The sequence below is a fragment of the Hemitrygon akajei genome, chromosome 6 (assembly GCF_048418815.1).
Source record: "Hemitrygon akajei chromosome 6, sHemAka1.3, whole genome shotgun sequence".
Classification (NCBI taxonomy): domain Eukaryota; kingdom Metazoa; phylum Chordata; class Chondrichthyes; order Myliobatiformes; family Dasyatidae; genus Hemitrygon; species Hemitrygon akajei.
In genome coordinates this window covers 62,017,026-62,029,242 of record NC_133129.1, presented here as the reverse complement: position 1 = coordinate 62,029,242, position 12,217 = coordinate 62,017,026, and the positions used below count along the sequence as shown (strand labels likewise).

Genomic DNA, 12,217 nt, shown 5'->3' with positions numbered 1-12,217 from the left:
TTTCGGAGGGTCTCGGCCCGAAACATCGACAGTGCTTCTCCTTATAGACGCTGCCTGGCCTGCTGAGTTCCACCAGCATTTTGTGTGTGTTGTTTGAATTTCTAGCATCTGCAGATTTCCTCGTGTTTGCTCTTTTCAGTCTTGGGTTGTCACGGACAAGGTAGACACAGGTATTGCAGAAAGAGTAAACAGTGGGAGTGTGCTTCAGTAAACAGGGCCTGGGTGCACACTTCAGGTAAGTTTTTGCCATTATGTGTATGTTTGGCATCTGTTCATCCTGTCACTTCGAGTGCTCAATTTAGATAAGTATCTGTAACAGAGTTTAGCTTGAAGGGCTCACTAAAAATTAAGTGTCCATTTTGTCTTGTAAATAAACAGTTAACCGAGTTACTGATAGTGCGTTCCTGCTGGCCCTAGTCACCAAACCCACTGAACTGATATCACACAACAATAGCCCTAACCCTACCTTGGCAAAGGAATACAATGGGCTACCTCTTGCACTACCATGGACTTGTTCCTGATTATCCGTTCCTGTGCACTAATGTTTGGTTTTCAAGTTTTATCCCACTGTCTAAAATAATTTATGATAGTGAGACAATTTATTGATCCCAAAGGAAATTACAGTGTCACAGTAGCAATACAAGTGCACAGATATACAAATATTAGAAGAAAGGTAAGAAAAAATAAAAATAAGTGACCTAAAAAATGTACAAGATTTACAATCAAATGTTACAAGAACACTTCCCTGTCTCTAGGTTGACTCATTATGAAGCCTGATGGCCGAGGGTAAGAATGATCTCATTAAGCACACTTTGGAGCAGCGCAGTTGTCTTGGTCTATTACTGAAAGTGCTCCTCTGTTCAGCCGGGTGAGAAACATTGCCTGGAATTGCCATGATTTCCCTTTGAACTACCACAACCTGCAGAGTGTCCAGTTTGACTCCAATAACAGAGCCAGCCTTTCTATTAGTTTATTGAGCTTGTTGGCATCACCCGTGTTGATGCCATTGCCCCAGCACACCACCACATAGAAGATTGTACTGGCAACAACAGACTGATAGAACATATGAAGTAAAGGCCTGTATACTCCAAAGGACCTCAGACTCCTCAGGAAGTAGAGGTGACTCTGGCCCTTCTTGGACACAACATCTGTACAGTGCTGCTTATCCAAATGGGAGTAGGGTCTGTTCAACAGGTAGACGACAGCATCGTCGACTCCAATTTGCTCCAGGGGTCAGAAATGAGCCAGAACCAGCCTCTCTAGGGTCATGATGTGTGGGGTTAGGGGCACTGGAAGGTAGTCATATAAAACTTTCGGTGGGCCCTTCTTGGGTATTGGGGCACATGATGATTTCCACAGAATCAGGACCCTTTCTAGACTGAGACTCAGATTGAAAATGCGCTGGAGAACTCCACACAGCTGCTCAGCACACTCCTTCAGGACCTTGGGTTCACATCATCCAGTCCCAATGCTTTGCCATGTCTGAGTTTCCCCAGAGGCCTTCTCACCTGCTCAGTAGTGAAGGTGAGTGCATGATGACTTCTGAGTTGGTGGGAGCTGGGGGAGGTGAAGATCAGGACAATAGCAGTCAGTATGTGGAGGTGTGGTTAGTAGGTGCAGGTCAAGGAAGGGTTGTAGACAATGGTAACCTGTATTGTTCATATACATCTTGAACAAGAGGGGGGAGGAGGGAAGAGGGGAGGAGTTGGTGCTGAAGAAGCATTGGGTGCCTCAGGACCTGGTCTGGTGTGCTGAGGCGAATGTGAACAGGAGGGAAATCATCAAACCTATTGAAGAATGTGTTCAACTCATCAGCCCATTAACAACAGCACTTCAAGGCTCTACAACTAGGCCAATTGAAGAATATCACTGGCTTCATACCTCTCCACACCTCCCATCTACTACTCTGCCCAAGCTTGCTCTCCAGCTCTCTCCTGTAGTCACCTTGATTTTCTCCTTTAGTTCCTTCTGCACATGTTTCAATCCTCCCATCTCCTGACCTAAAGGCTCTCTTATTGTGGCTGAGAAGAGCCTTCAGATCACTGGTGACTCATGGTTGTTGATCAGAAAACTCTCAGTGGTATTACTGTGTCCACACAAGTTGATATAACCAGTGAATCAATCAGTAAATCAGGTTAATGTCCTCCCCATATGGTTCACAAAGTACATTCCAGTCAGTAACTTCAAAGCAGCCCTCTTCAAGGCCTTGATGGCCTCTGGAGGCCATTTCTTTACTGTCTTGGTGGTTTCTAGCTGTTGCTGTACTTTGGACTTCTATAAGCAAGATTGTGATCTGATCTTCCAAGAGGGGGGAGAGTTGTGGAGCTGTATACATCTTTAATATTTGCATACAAGAGGTCCAGTGTTTAGTCTTCTCTTGCATGACACTTGAAAAACTGATCAAAGGTGGGTAGGCATGTATAGTTTATGTATGACTTGTCCTGTGTGTTGATGGAAACTACACTGAGTGGCCATTAGTTCAGTATGTAATAAAATGGCCACTGAGAGCATGTTCATGGGCTTCTATTGCTGCAGCCCATTCACTTCAATGTTCAAAGCATTCTGCATACTCTTCTGCATACTGCTATTGTAACGCATGGTTACTTGATTTACTGTTGCCTTCCTGTCAACTTGAAACAGTCAGGGCATTCTCCGCTGACTGCTCATTAACAAGGTGCTTTCACTTACAGAACTACCACTTACTGGACATTTTTTAATTTTTTTTTGTTCCATTCTCTAACTCTAGAGATCAGGGTGAAAATCCCAGGAGATCAGCAGTTTCTGAGATGCTCAAACCCTGTCTGGCAACAGCAATCATTCCACGGTCAAAATCACTTAGATCACATTTCATTCCCATTGTGATGTTTGGTCTACACAACTGAACCTCTTCACCATATCTGCATGCTTATATGTATCGTGTTGCTGCCACGTGATAAGCTGATTAGATATTTGCATTAATGACCAGGTATACAGGTGTAGCTAGTAAAGTGGCCTCTGAGTGGCTATGGCTGTGAAGCTGTTTTTCATTGTACCTGTACTTCACGGTACTTGTGCACATGATGATATACTGGATTTGAGTTGACTTGAGATCAGCTGTCACAGGCAAAGTGGCCTGTTATTGTCCTTAAGAGAAGTCTTTAATTGCTCTAGAGTTAAGTATTACCTGTGTTTGTTTTGTTTTCATGCAGATTTACCGAGAATGAAACCTACACAGAAACGTTCACCCTCCAAGTTCGGTTACTTGACTCAGACTGTAACATCATCCATCTCGGTGCAACATCATTGGAAGTCCCCGAGTTTTATAGTCTATCCAATCCAATTGACAGAAACGTGGTTTTGTTTGACTTTGATAAGTCGATGAATCTGGACTGTATAGTGCGGGTAGCCACTCAGGAGACATTACTTCCTGCACATGGACATCTAGTCATGGGGAAGATCTCTGTGGGACAGGCTCGTGGGGACCACCCTGGCTTTGTAAACCAGAAGCTGAGTAAGCTTCCTTTATTATCCAGGTTATGAATGGACTTTAAACTGAAATGAAGCCAGAATGAAAAAGCAATATCTTTCTTTACAGGGTTGGGGAAATAGTTCTATTAACTCTTTGGAGTTACTTGCATTAATTTCCTATTGTATTGTCCTCTATATTTTAACTCCAATGGTTTGGAATGTATAGTAGTGACTACACTCACAGTCACAAAGCTGGACAGCATGGAGAAAAGCCCTTCTGCACATATTTGTCCATGCAGAACAAAATGCATATTCACCCTAATCCTATTTCTTAGCACTTGCCCCATATCGCTTAAACTAATTCATTTACCTGTCCACATACTTCCACAGCTTGATCAATAACCTTACTGAAATCCATATATATTACATCTACCACCTTTCTTCATCAGCTTTCATCATCACTCATCAAAGAAATTCAATAAAATTTGTAAGACAAGAGATTAGAACTTTGCCCATTGCCAATGACTCCCAGATAGATTTGTCTTTTGCCTTCAAGGGCCTTTAATCTCTTCCTAGACACATTTTTCCCTTGATATACATAGAGTGATGAATAGATTGGTATATCTAGTACTAGCAACACAAAGAAAATTTGTCTGCAAAGAATTGTAATTTTAAACAAATAATATTACTCAATAATGCTAAATTATTTTGGAGTAGGACTAAAAGAATTCATAGCATCTTGTCATTAGGCCCAAGTCATGCTCAACAGGAGCATTATTCCATCACCCTTCTTGCACTGTTCATCACATACTCATCAGTGAATGGAATTCCCTTTTGGAAACAGTCCAATAAATTAAAATGCTGAATTTCCATTTTATGTCATGCAATAGTTCAAAATGATACTTTGTGCTTGATACCAACTCTCTGGATTCTGCAGGAGCTCAATTTTGTCAATGATCATTAAAATTGTTCCTGATTTGAAGAGTAGTTTGATCATTGAGCACTTTGTTTGTGGTATCCCATTTTAAGGCAATATTTGCTATCAAAATTATGACAGACGCCAAGTAAATTGCCTTTATTTCATCAGGGCATGAAGTTTTCTCTATTATTTTGTGGCCTCCTAGCCTTTGGTGTATAATTCTATGGCACAATAGCATCCGCCTCCCTTGGTGAGCCACAGTGACTCATGGTTACTTAACATGAAAATTATTGGGAGTGCAGAAAATTGAATTACATAGAGTATAACCAAGGAATGAGAGACCATGCTTAATACATGACAGATTGAACTATCCTGCTTCAGCTTACCTATAAAAATATGTTTGCTTTGAAATTGCGTATTACTTTTTCTTCGGCCTGGTGCAATTGATAATTGAGGTTTTTTTTACTTGCCACAAGGAAGCACTCTAAAATCAATTTCCAGAGTACTCCATGTCCCCCTGAAAGATTAATCAGGCATTGCTGGAGTGTATTCATTGCTTTAGGACCTGCAAAGCAATTTCTGCCTTGGGGAGTATGGGATGATGTAATTCCCAAAGCAATGCTCCTTCCAAGCCATTCCATTGCATGGACCAATTGTAGTAAATATTGCCACTGAGCATTCCAAGGACCATATAGTCTAAACAACACAATGCTGTGCTGGGATGCTGCAGGTAAAGAAATTACTTGCCTAAATCCTTGCATCAAACCTATCACTAAAAGCCCCTCCTAATTTGCACTCACCCCTCAAATCCACAATTCCCCAACACCTCATACCCAGTTGATCCCTGAGCGTGCAAACCAATTTTTGTCCTTGCCATCACCCCAACATTTTTGATGCAATCCACTTTCCTCCTCAAACATGGGGAAATCATTCTTCATTGTCATCTCCACACCAGTACCAGAGTATCTTTTCAGATTTATCTATTGTACATTTTTAATTTCTTTTCGGATATTCCTTTGCACATTCCAGTTTTATCATTAATCTCAGTCATTACACAACTAACCATAAGACAATATTATCATTTAAACATAGCAAGCTGGAGGAATTGTTCTTATTCTCCTTGCATGTTTAAGCATTTTCCTTCAGAATTACCAAACATGGAAGGTATGGATTTTAATTACCGTATTAATCAGAATGCTGTATTTTCAATCAGAGTGGAATCTGGAGGAAACCCATGGAGATTTGAAGGAAGTGCACACTTTTAAAGTGAGCTGTGATGAATTTCTCACAATGGGTCTTCGCTATCATCACCTCAGCCCCCCGTCTCCTGATATTGACTACATCGCTATAAGATTGGAATTGATCGACAGCAGAAGCAAAAATGTGCACAAGGTACTGTTTTTGGTTTGCTGTTTATAATATGCAAACCTTTTATGTCTCAAGATGATGAATAATGGTTATAGTTGTGGTTATGATGTGGGTAACAGTTAATCATTGACTCCATCAGCTTTATGGTTCATTTCCTTGCAGTGAAAAGAAACTTGCAGGAACTCTACCTTCATGAAGAATGTAGTGTCAATTCTTTCTGTTTAAAGATGTACATTATCTGGTGATGCATAAAGAAATATGACAAATTTTGGAGATTTCATTTCTTTCCATTAAACAATTCTTATACCTACTTACTGTATCAGCCAATAACATCCTCCCCATGTAATAATAGGGGAGTTCCCTGTAACTGAACAGTTTTCAGATCCCCTGAACAGTTCCCTATAACTGTTCAGAAACCAAACTGTTCTTTGGTCAGAAATGTGACCATGAAGAGTGTTTTCACATGTCAACAGATGCTTGCAGTCCTGCAGCAATCAGCAAATCCATACTACTTGTGTCCCAAGCGCTTGCTCATATATATGGGCTGAAAAGTGAAAACCTGGTGTGGGCCTGTAACTTCTCCATGCTTTAGTGACATTTCCAAGTGTTACGCCTGTGCCCCAACTCTGAGGGGCCGAAGGGTACAAAGTACCCCCCTCCTTTTTGAGAATCGCAAGATCGCTATTAATTCAGGTCAGGAGACCGAGGAAATGAGAGAAAGACACGCAGAATCCACAAGGGGTTTGGAATGTCCTGGCCCCTCAGCGATACAAAGCCACGGGAAACTGCCATTGTCTCTTGGAGACGGAATTGTGTATTGAGCGCTGTGCTATTCATCGAAGCCCTCAAGGAATGAGCAACGTGGGCTGGTTGGGGGATGACATCATTCCAACCTGATTGACATCTGAGACCCCGTGAGTAAGGATAAAAGAAGGTCTGGGGAACAACCCCTTTAGACGCACAAGGAGAAACGCTAGAAATCCCGTGACAGCGTTTAATAGCGACAGCCGGTGGAGGGCCCACGTGTGTCCTTTCCCGTTGCCCAGGATTGAGGCCTTACCACGGAAGACGGCTTAGCTAAAGAAGAGATCACCACCGACGACATTTCAAAGGATCGACATCATAAAAAGGAAAACGGGCAAGTTCTAAAAAAATTGTCTCTCTCGCCAACCAAAAGCTGCAGCCTGAATGAACTTGAGTGACTTTTATATTTCCATCGGACAATACATTATCCCCTAGACAACGATAGAGCTATTTCTTATTGATTATTATTATACCCGCGCTTTTAGATTTAGTATTGACGACGTATATTTGTATGTTTGCATTGATATTATTTTTGTGTATTTTTATCAATAAATGCTGTTAAAAATAGTACCATCAGACTTCAACGGACCTCTCTATCTTTGCTGGTAAGTGACCCAGTTACGGTCACTTCTCAAACAATATGAGAATTAAAAAAAAAATCCAGATGTTTAGGGTCAAGAAAGTCATGAGTGGCCATTCTGGGCAATCAGAAAAATATCTGCTCTGCATCAGACCAGAGGTCAAAGGATTAGGGTTACATTACCATGGAGTTGGATTAGTGCTGTAATGGTGGGGGGGGGGGGGGAGAGAGGGTGGTTAAATGCATGAGGCTGCAAGAATTTCTGCCTCTTGAGGCTCCATATTCAGTAATTACTTATTTATTTTTATTATTATTGTAACTTATAGTATTTGTTATGCCTACACTGGACTGCTGCCACAAAACATCAAATTTCTATTGTACATTAATGACAACGAACCTAATTCCAATAGTGAGCTCAGCAAGTCAGGCAGCGTTTCTTGGAGCAGGGGCAAAACTCTCAATGTTTCAGGCCGAGACCCTTCATCAGGATTGGAAAGGAAGGGAGCAGAAGCAATAATAAGAATGGGGTGGGGGGAGGAGTTCAAGCTGACAGGTGATAGGTGAGACCAAATGAGGGGGAAGGTGGGTATATGGATGAGGAGGGGTGTAAAGTAAGAAGGAAGGAGGTGATAAATAGAAGAGATAAAGGGCTGAAGAAGCAGGAATCTAATAGAAGAGGACAGTGAACCATGGAAGAAAGTGAAAGAGGAGGGGAACCAGATGCAGGTGAGGAGAAGACAAGGGGGTGAGAGAGAAACCAGAAATGGGGAATGGATAAAGAGAGAAAGGAAGAGGGAGTAATTACTGGAAGCTAGATAAATCAGAGTTACTCCCCCCTTTCCCTCTTCCATGCTATAAGACTCTATGACACTGTCAGTCACTGTGTTACAGGTGCATTGAAAGCTGTTAGGGCAGATGGTGACATTCCATTTTCCCTCCTGTTCAGAACTTGCATGGAATGGATTAAGCTCATCAGGAAAGGATGAACTGCTGTTGGCGATGCTGCCCAACTTTAGGTCGTTATAGCATGTAAGCACTGTCACAACTGACAGGTAGTCTTGATTCTGGACCGGTACTCCCCTCTGTATCTCTGATACCTTTACAAAGGTCATATTTTGGTTTCTTGTATACATCAATTTTTCCCCAATTTGATCATCGCAGTCCTGGACTTGAGTGGATCTCCTGGTTCATCCATGGTTATTAGATTGGCCTCTTTGGTACAAAGTCCTCTACACACTTACTGATAAAGGCCATGACAGTGGTGGCATACTCATCAAGATCGGCTGCTAAGTTTTTGACTATGGACTGGTTTATGACTTGAAGCGGTCATATAGAAGTTCTATTTTTACAGACCAGCACTATGACCTTCTGTACTGGATCCTTATGTTTCAGCTCTTGTTTGTAGGCAGAGAGATTGAACACAGCCTCCAGTCAGATCCATCTGAGATTTGCCTTTCTGCTTGTCTTCTATTTTTGTAATCAGAATTTGAGGTAGATGGACACAATGACAGCATTTCTAACCCAGATATTTTCAGCAACAGAAAAAAGGCTTTTCTTTCCATAGATCAGCTCAGTTTCAATACATTCATTGATGTCTCAGCTTCAAATCATTCACTAATACTCTTTTGGCCCTCTGACATTGGTCTGATATACAGCATGCCAGCTGGCATGGCATCTTGTTGATTTGGGAAGGACAGTCAGGCTACACAGTCTGAGAGGACTTCCAACCATGCATTTTTCAAAGTCAAAGTCAAGCCAGGTGCAATGAAATGCTTACTTTTGGAGCCTGTGATGAGAGTGCCACCCCCTCAGCCAAGACATTCTCCATTCTGACCTGGAAATATATGCTCATTTCTTTGCCATCGCTGAGTCACATTATTACAGCTGCATTTATTTGCCCACCACTTCCATTTCAGCAAAAATTGAGGATAAGAATTCTGGCATGAAAAGCCATTGAACAAAATCAAAAATTATCAAGCCTAATATCTTAAACCAAGACAGCTGAACTTCTCGTTTGGACTGTGCTTAGTTATAATGCACACAAAAAAATTTAACCATTTGTTCTGGAAGTTTGCACTGCCTCCTGAAGGAAAATAGAAGGTCATCAACTATTCAGAAGTTTGGGCAGGAAAGTTACATGAAGTAAACAAAGTCAAGAGGATAAAGAATCAATAAATCAGGGAACAGAGTTTCTTTAAATTTGTATTTCTCAAAAAATGGACCATATAATTATGATACTTTGTGGACTGTAATTGTTGCCATAAAGCATTTGGCTCTTTAAGGATTGTGCTGTGTGACTAACAACTCTCTGAGCTGTAATAATGAGTATAGAAAGTCCCAAAGGATAGTGATGAAATGCCCCCCAGATTATCTACTCACAGCAGCACACACAAAATGTTGGAGGAACTCAGCATTTATGGAAATGAATAAAGACAATGTTTTGGGCTGAGGCCCTTATTCAGAACTGAGAGGGAAGCGGAAAGACGCCAGAATAAAATGGTGGGGGGAGGTGAAGGAGGATTAGCTAGAAGGTGATAGGTGAAGACAGATGGGGAGGAAAGGTAAGGGGCTGGAGATGGAGTCTGATAGGAGAGGAGAGTGGACCATAGGAGAAAGAGGAGGAGGAGGGGCACCAAGGGAAGGTGATAGGCAGATGAGAAGAGGTAAGAGGCCGGAGTAGTGAATAAAAGAAGAGGAGTGGGGAGAGAATATTTATTTACTGGAAGGAGAAATCATTATTCACGTCATCAGGTTGGAAGCTACCCAGACGAAATATAAGGTGTTGCTCCTCCTCCCCAAGAGTAGCCGCATCGTAGTGCAAGAGGCCATAGACTAACATGTCAGTACAGGAATGGTAATCAGAATTAAAATGCTTAGCCACCAAGAAGTTTTGCAGAGGTGCTCAAATACGCAGTTCCCCCAATTTATGATGGACCTCACGAATGTCGAGGAGGCCGTATCGGGAGCATCGGACAGAGTAGACAACCCCAGCAGATTTGCAGGTGAAATGTTGCTTCACCTGGAAGGACTGTTTGAGATGCTGAACGGAGGTGAGGGAGGAGGTGAATGGCCAGGTGTAGCACTTTGGTCACCTGCGGGGATACATGCCGAGGAGGAGATTAGTGAGAAGGAACGAGTGGACAAGGGAATCACAGTGTGAAAAATAGAGAGATGGGTATAGGTAACAATATGTTTGTGTGACGATAGGCCTTGGCGAGGGCGGTTAGGACCCAAGTGCTGGACTATCTGAGGGGAGGATACTGAAATGAGAACTGAGCACTAAACAAGATGCTAGACGATAACCCAAGTTGAGCTTACGATTGAGCACTAAACCTCTGTTCATGTGCTCTTTAAATACTGAAATCCTGGCGCAAAAACATGGCAGCTGATTAGCGAGATGGTCCCGAATCATTGAAGTGTCCCCAGCAGCTATTTATACTGCAGAGAGTTAGAGCATCGAAATTCCAGAAACTGGCATTGTTGGGTATGTATCGTAAGGTTGGTGGCAGGATCCCTTTGGAGGTGGCAGAAGTTGCAGAGTGTTGAAAGTGGAGCCTCATGGGGTGGTAGGTAAGGACAAGAGGAACTCTTATCACTGCAATATGTTTCCTTTGAAGTTAATGGTGCAGGAAGTGCATGTATTTTACAATAAGCATTTTAGGGTAATAGTGTTTGTTACACTGCTTGGATGGTTATATATTCAGGACGTTGTTGGAAGTGTTAATACTTCTAATGTGGAAATACAGCTCACTTAAAAATGAATACAGCTGCTCTTAAGTTAACCTGTCTTCCTGAAAACCACATTTTTCACCAACATAGCTTTTCCGTATTTCCATGGCAGTGAATGTTGAAGCACAGAAGCACCGACGTGACTATAACACCCGACTCTACTTCTATCTGATTAAGAAATCCAGAACCTTATGAGACATACTAGATACATCATCCACATCCTCCAACCATAATAACACCAAACTTTGTGACAAACCAAGTTAAAAATGAAAATATGCTTAGGCACTATAACAGATAGTCCGAACTTTTATTTGAAACGACTACAGAAATCTGGAAATAATAGTTAATATCCTGCTTTCTTGTGCAACTGTATAAGTTAATGTTGATAGATTAGGTATAGATTTTTTAAATAATTTAAGATGAGTTATATTCTAAATATTTTCAAAAAAATGCAAAATTTTGTATCAACAATCCACAAACAAGATAACCTGAAGATGCTTGAAATCCGAGCAACACACACAGAATGTTGGAGGAGCTCAGCAGGCCAGGAAACATCTATGGAAAAAAAGTAGAGTTGACGTTTCTGCTGAAGGGTTTCAGCCTGAAACATTGATGGTACTATTTTACAGAGATACTGCCTGGCCTGCTGAGTTCCTCCAGCATTTTGTATGTGTTGCTTTGTATCAATAATGTTGGGGCAGCACAATGGTGTAGCTAATAGAAATGTCGCCTTACAGCACCAGGTGTCATGATTTAGTCCGGACATTGTCTGTGTGCAGTTAACATGTTCTCCTTGTGACTATGAGAGGTTCACCTGGGTTTCGTTCCACATCAGAAGGATGTGCACACTGCAGGTTGAATGGCCACTGTACATTTCCTTTCCGTGTAGATGAGAGGTTGAATCTAGAGAGGTTTACAGGAATGAGGGGAGGATAAAATGAGATTAGGACATGAAATATATAACTGTACAGCATAGGAACAGGCTGTTCAGCTTACAATGTTGTACCAAACTAACTAAATCCCTAAACAAACTAATCCATTTGCCTCTACCATGTCCACATTCCTCCATACTCTGCACATTCATGTGCCTTTGCCAGAGACTTTTAAAACTCTGTTGTATTTTTCTCCATGACCATTTCTAATTTTGCATTCCAGGCACCCACCATTCGGTCTAACAAAAAAATTGCCCTTTGAATTTCCAACATCATGAGTCAGTACTGTGTATTGTTGTATAACCCATGTTCTGTTTTTTCTCACCTTTATACACGTTATAAACATTTTGCCCCAAGAAAAAAGATACTGGCTCTCAACCCTATCTATGTCTCTCATTATTTTATAACTTTCTATCAGGTCTAAAAGGGATTAGTGTA

The 12,217-nt window shown here is 41.6% G+C and overlaps 1 protein-coding gene across 7 annotated transcripts in view; it reads left to right on the top strand.

Moving 5' to 3' along the window:
* frem1a (Fras1 related extracellular matrix 1a) overlaps positions 1–12,217 on the top strand; it is a 184,607-nt gene that overhangs the window by 59,393 nt on the left and 112,997 nt on the right. For all 7 annotated transcript variants that reach the window (XR_012099265.1, XR_012099266.1, XM_073048443.1 and 4 more), the window contains 2 exons: positions 3,189–3,490; positions 5,580–5,758. Coding sequence is in view for 5 of the 7 variants with exons in the window: in XM_073048443.1 (XP_072904544.1) it covers positions 3,189–3,490; positions 5,580–5,758 (481 nt within the window). In the remaining 2 variants the exon portion in view is untranslated. The remainder of the gene's footprint in view (positions 1–3,188; positions 3,491–5,579; positions 5,759–12,217) is intronic.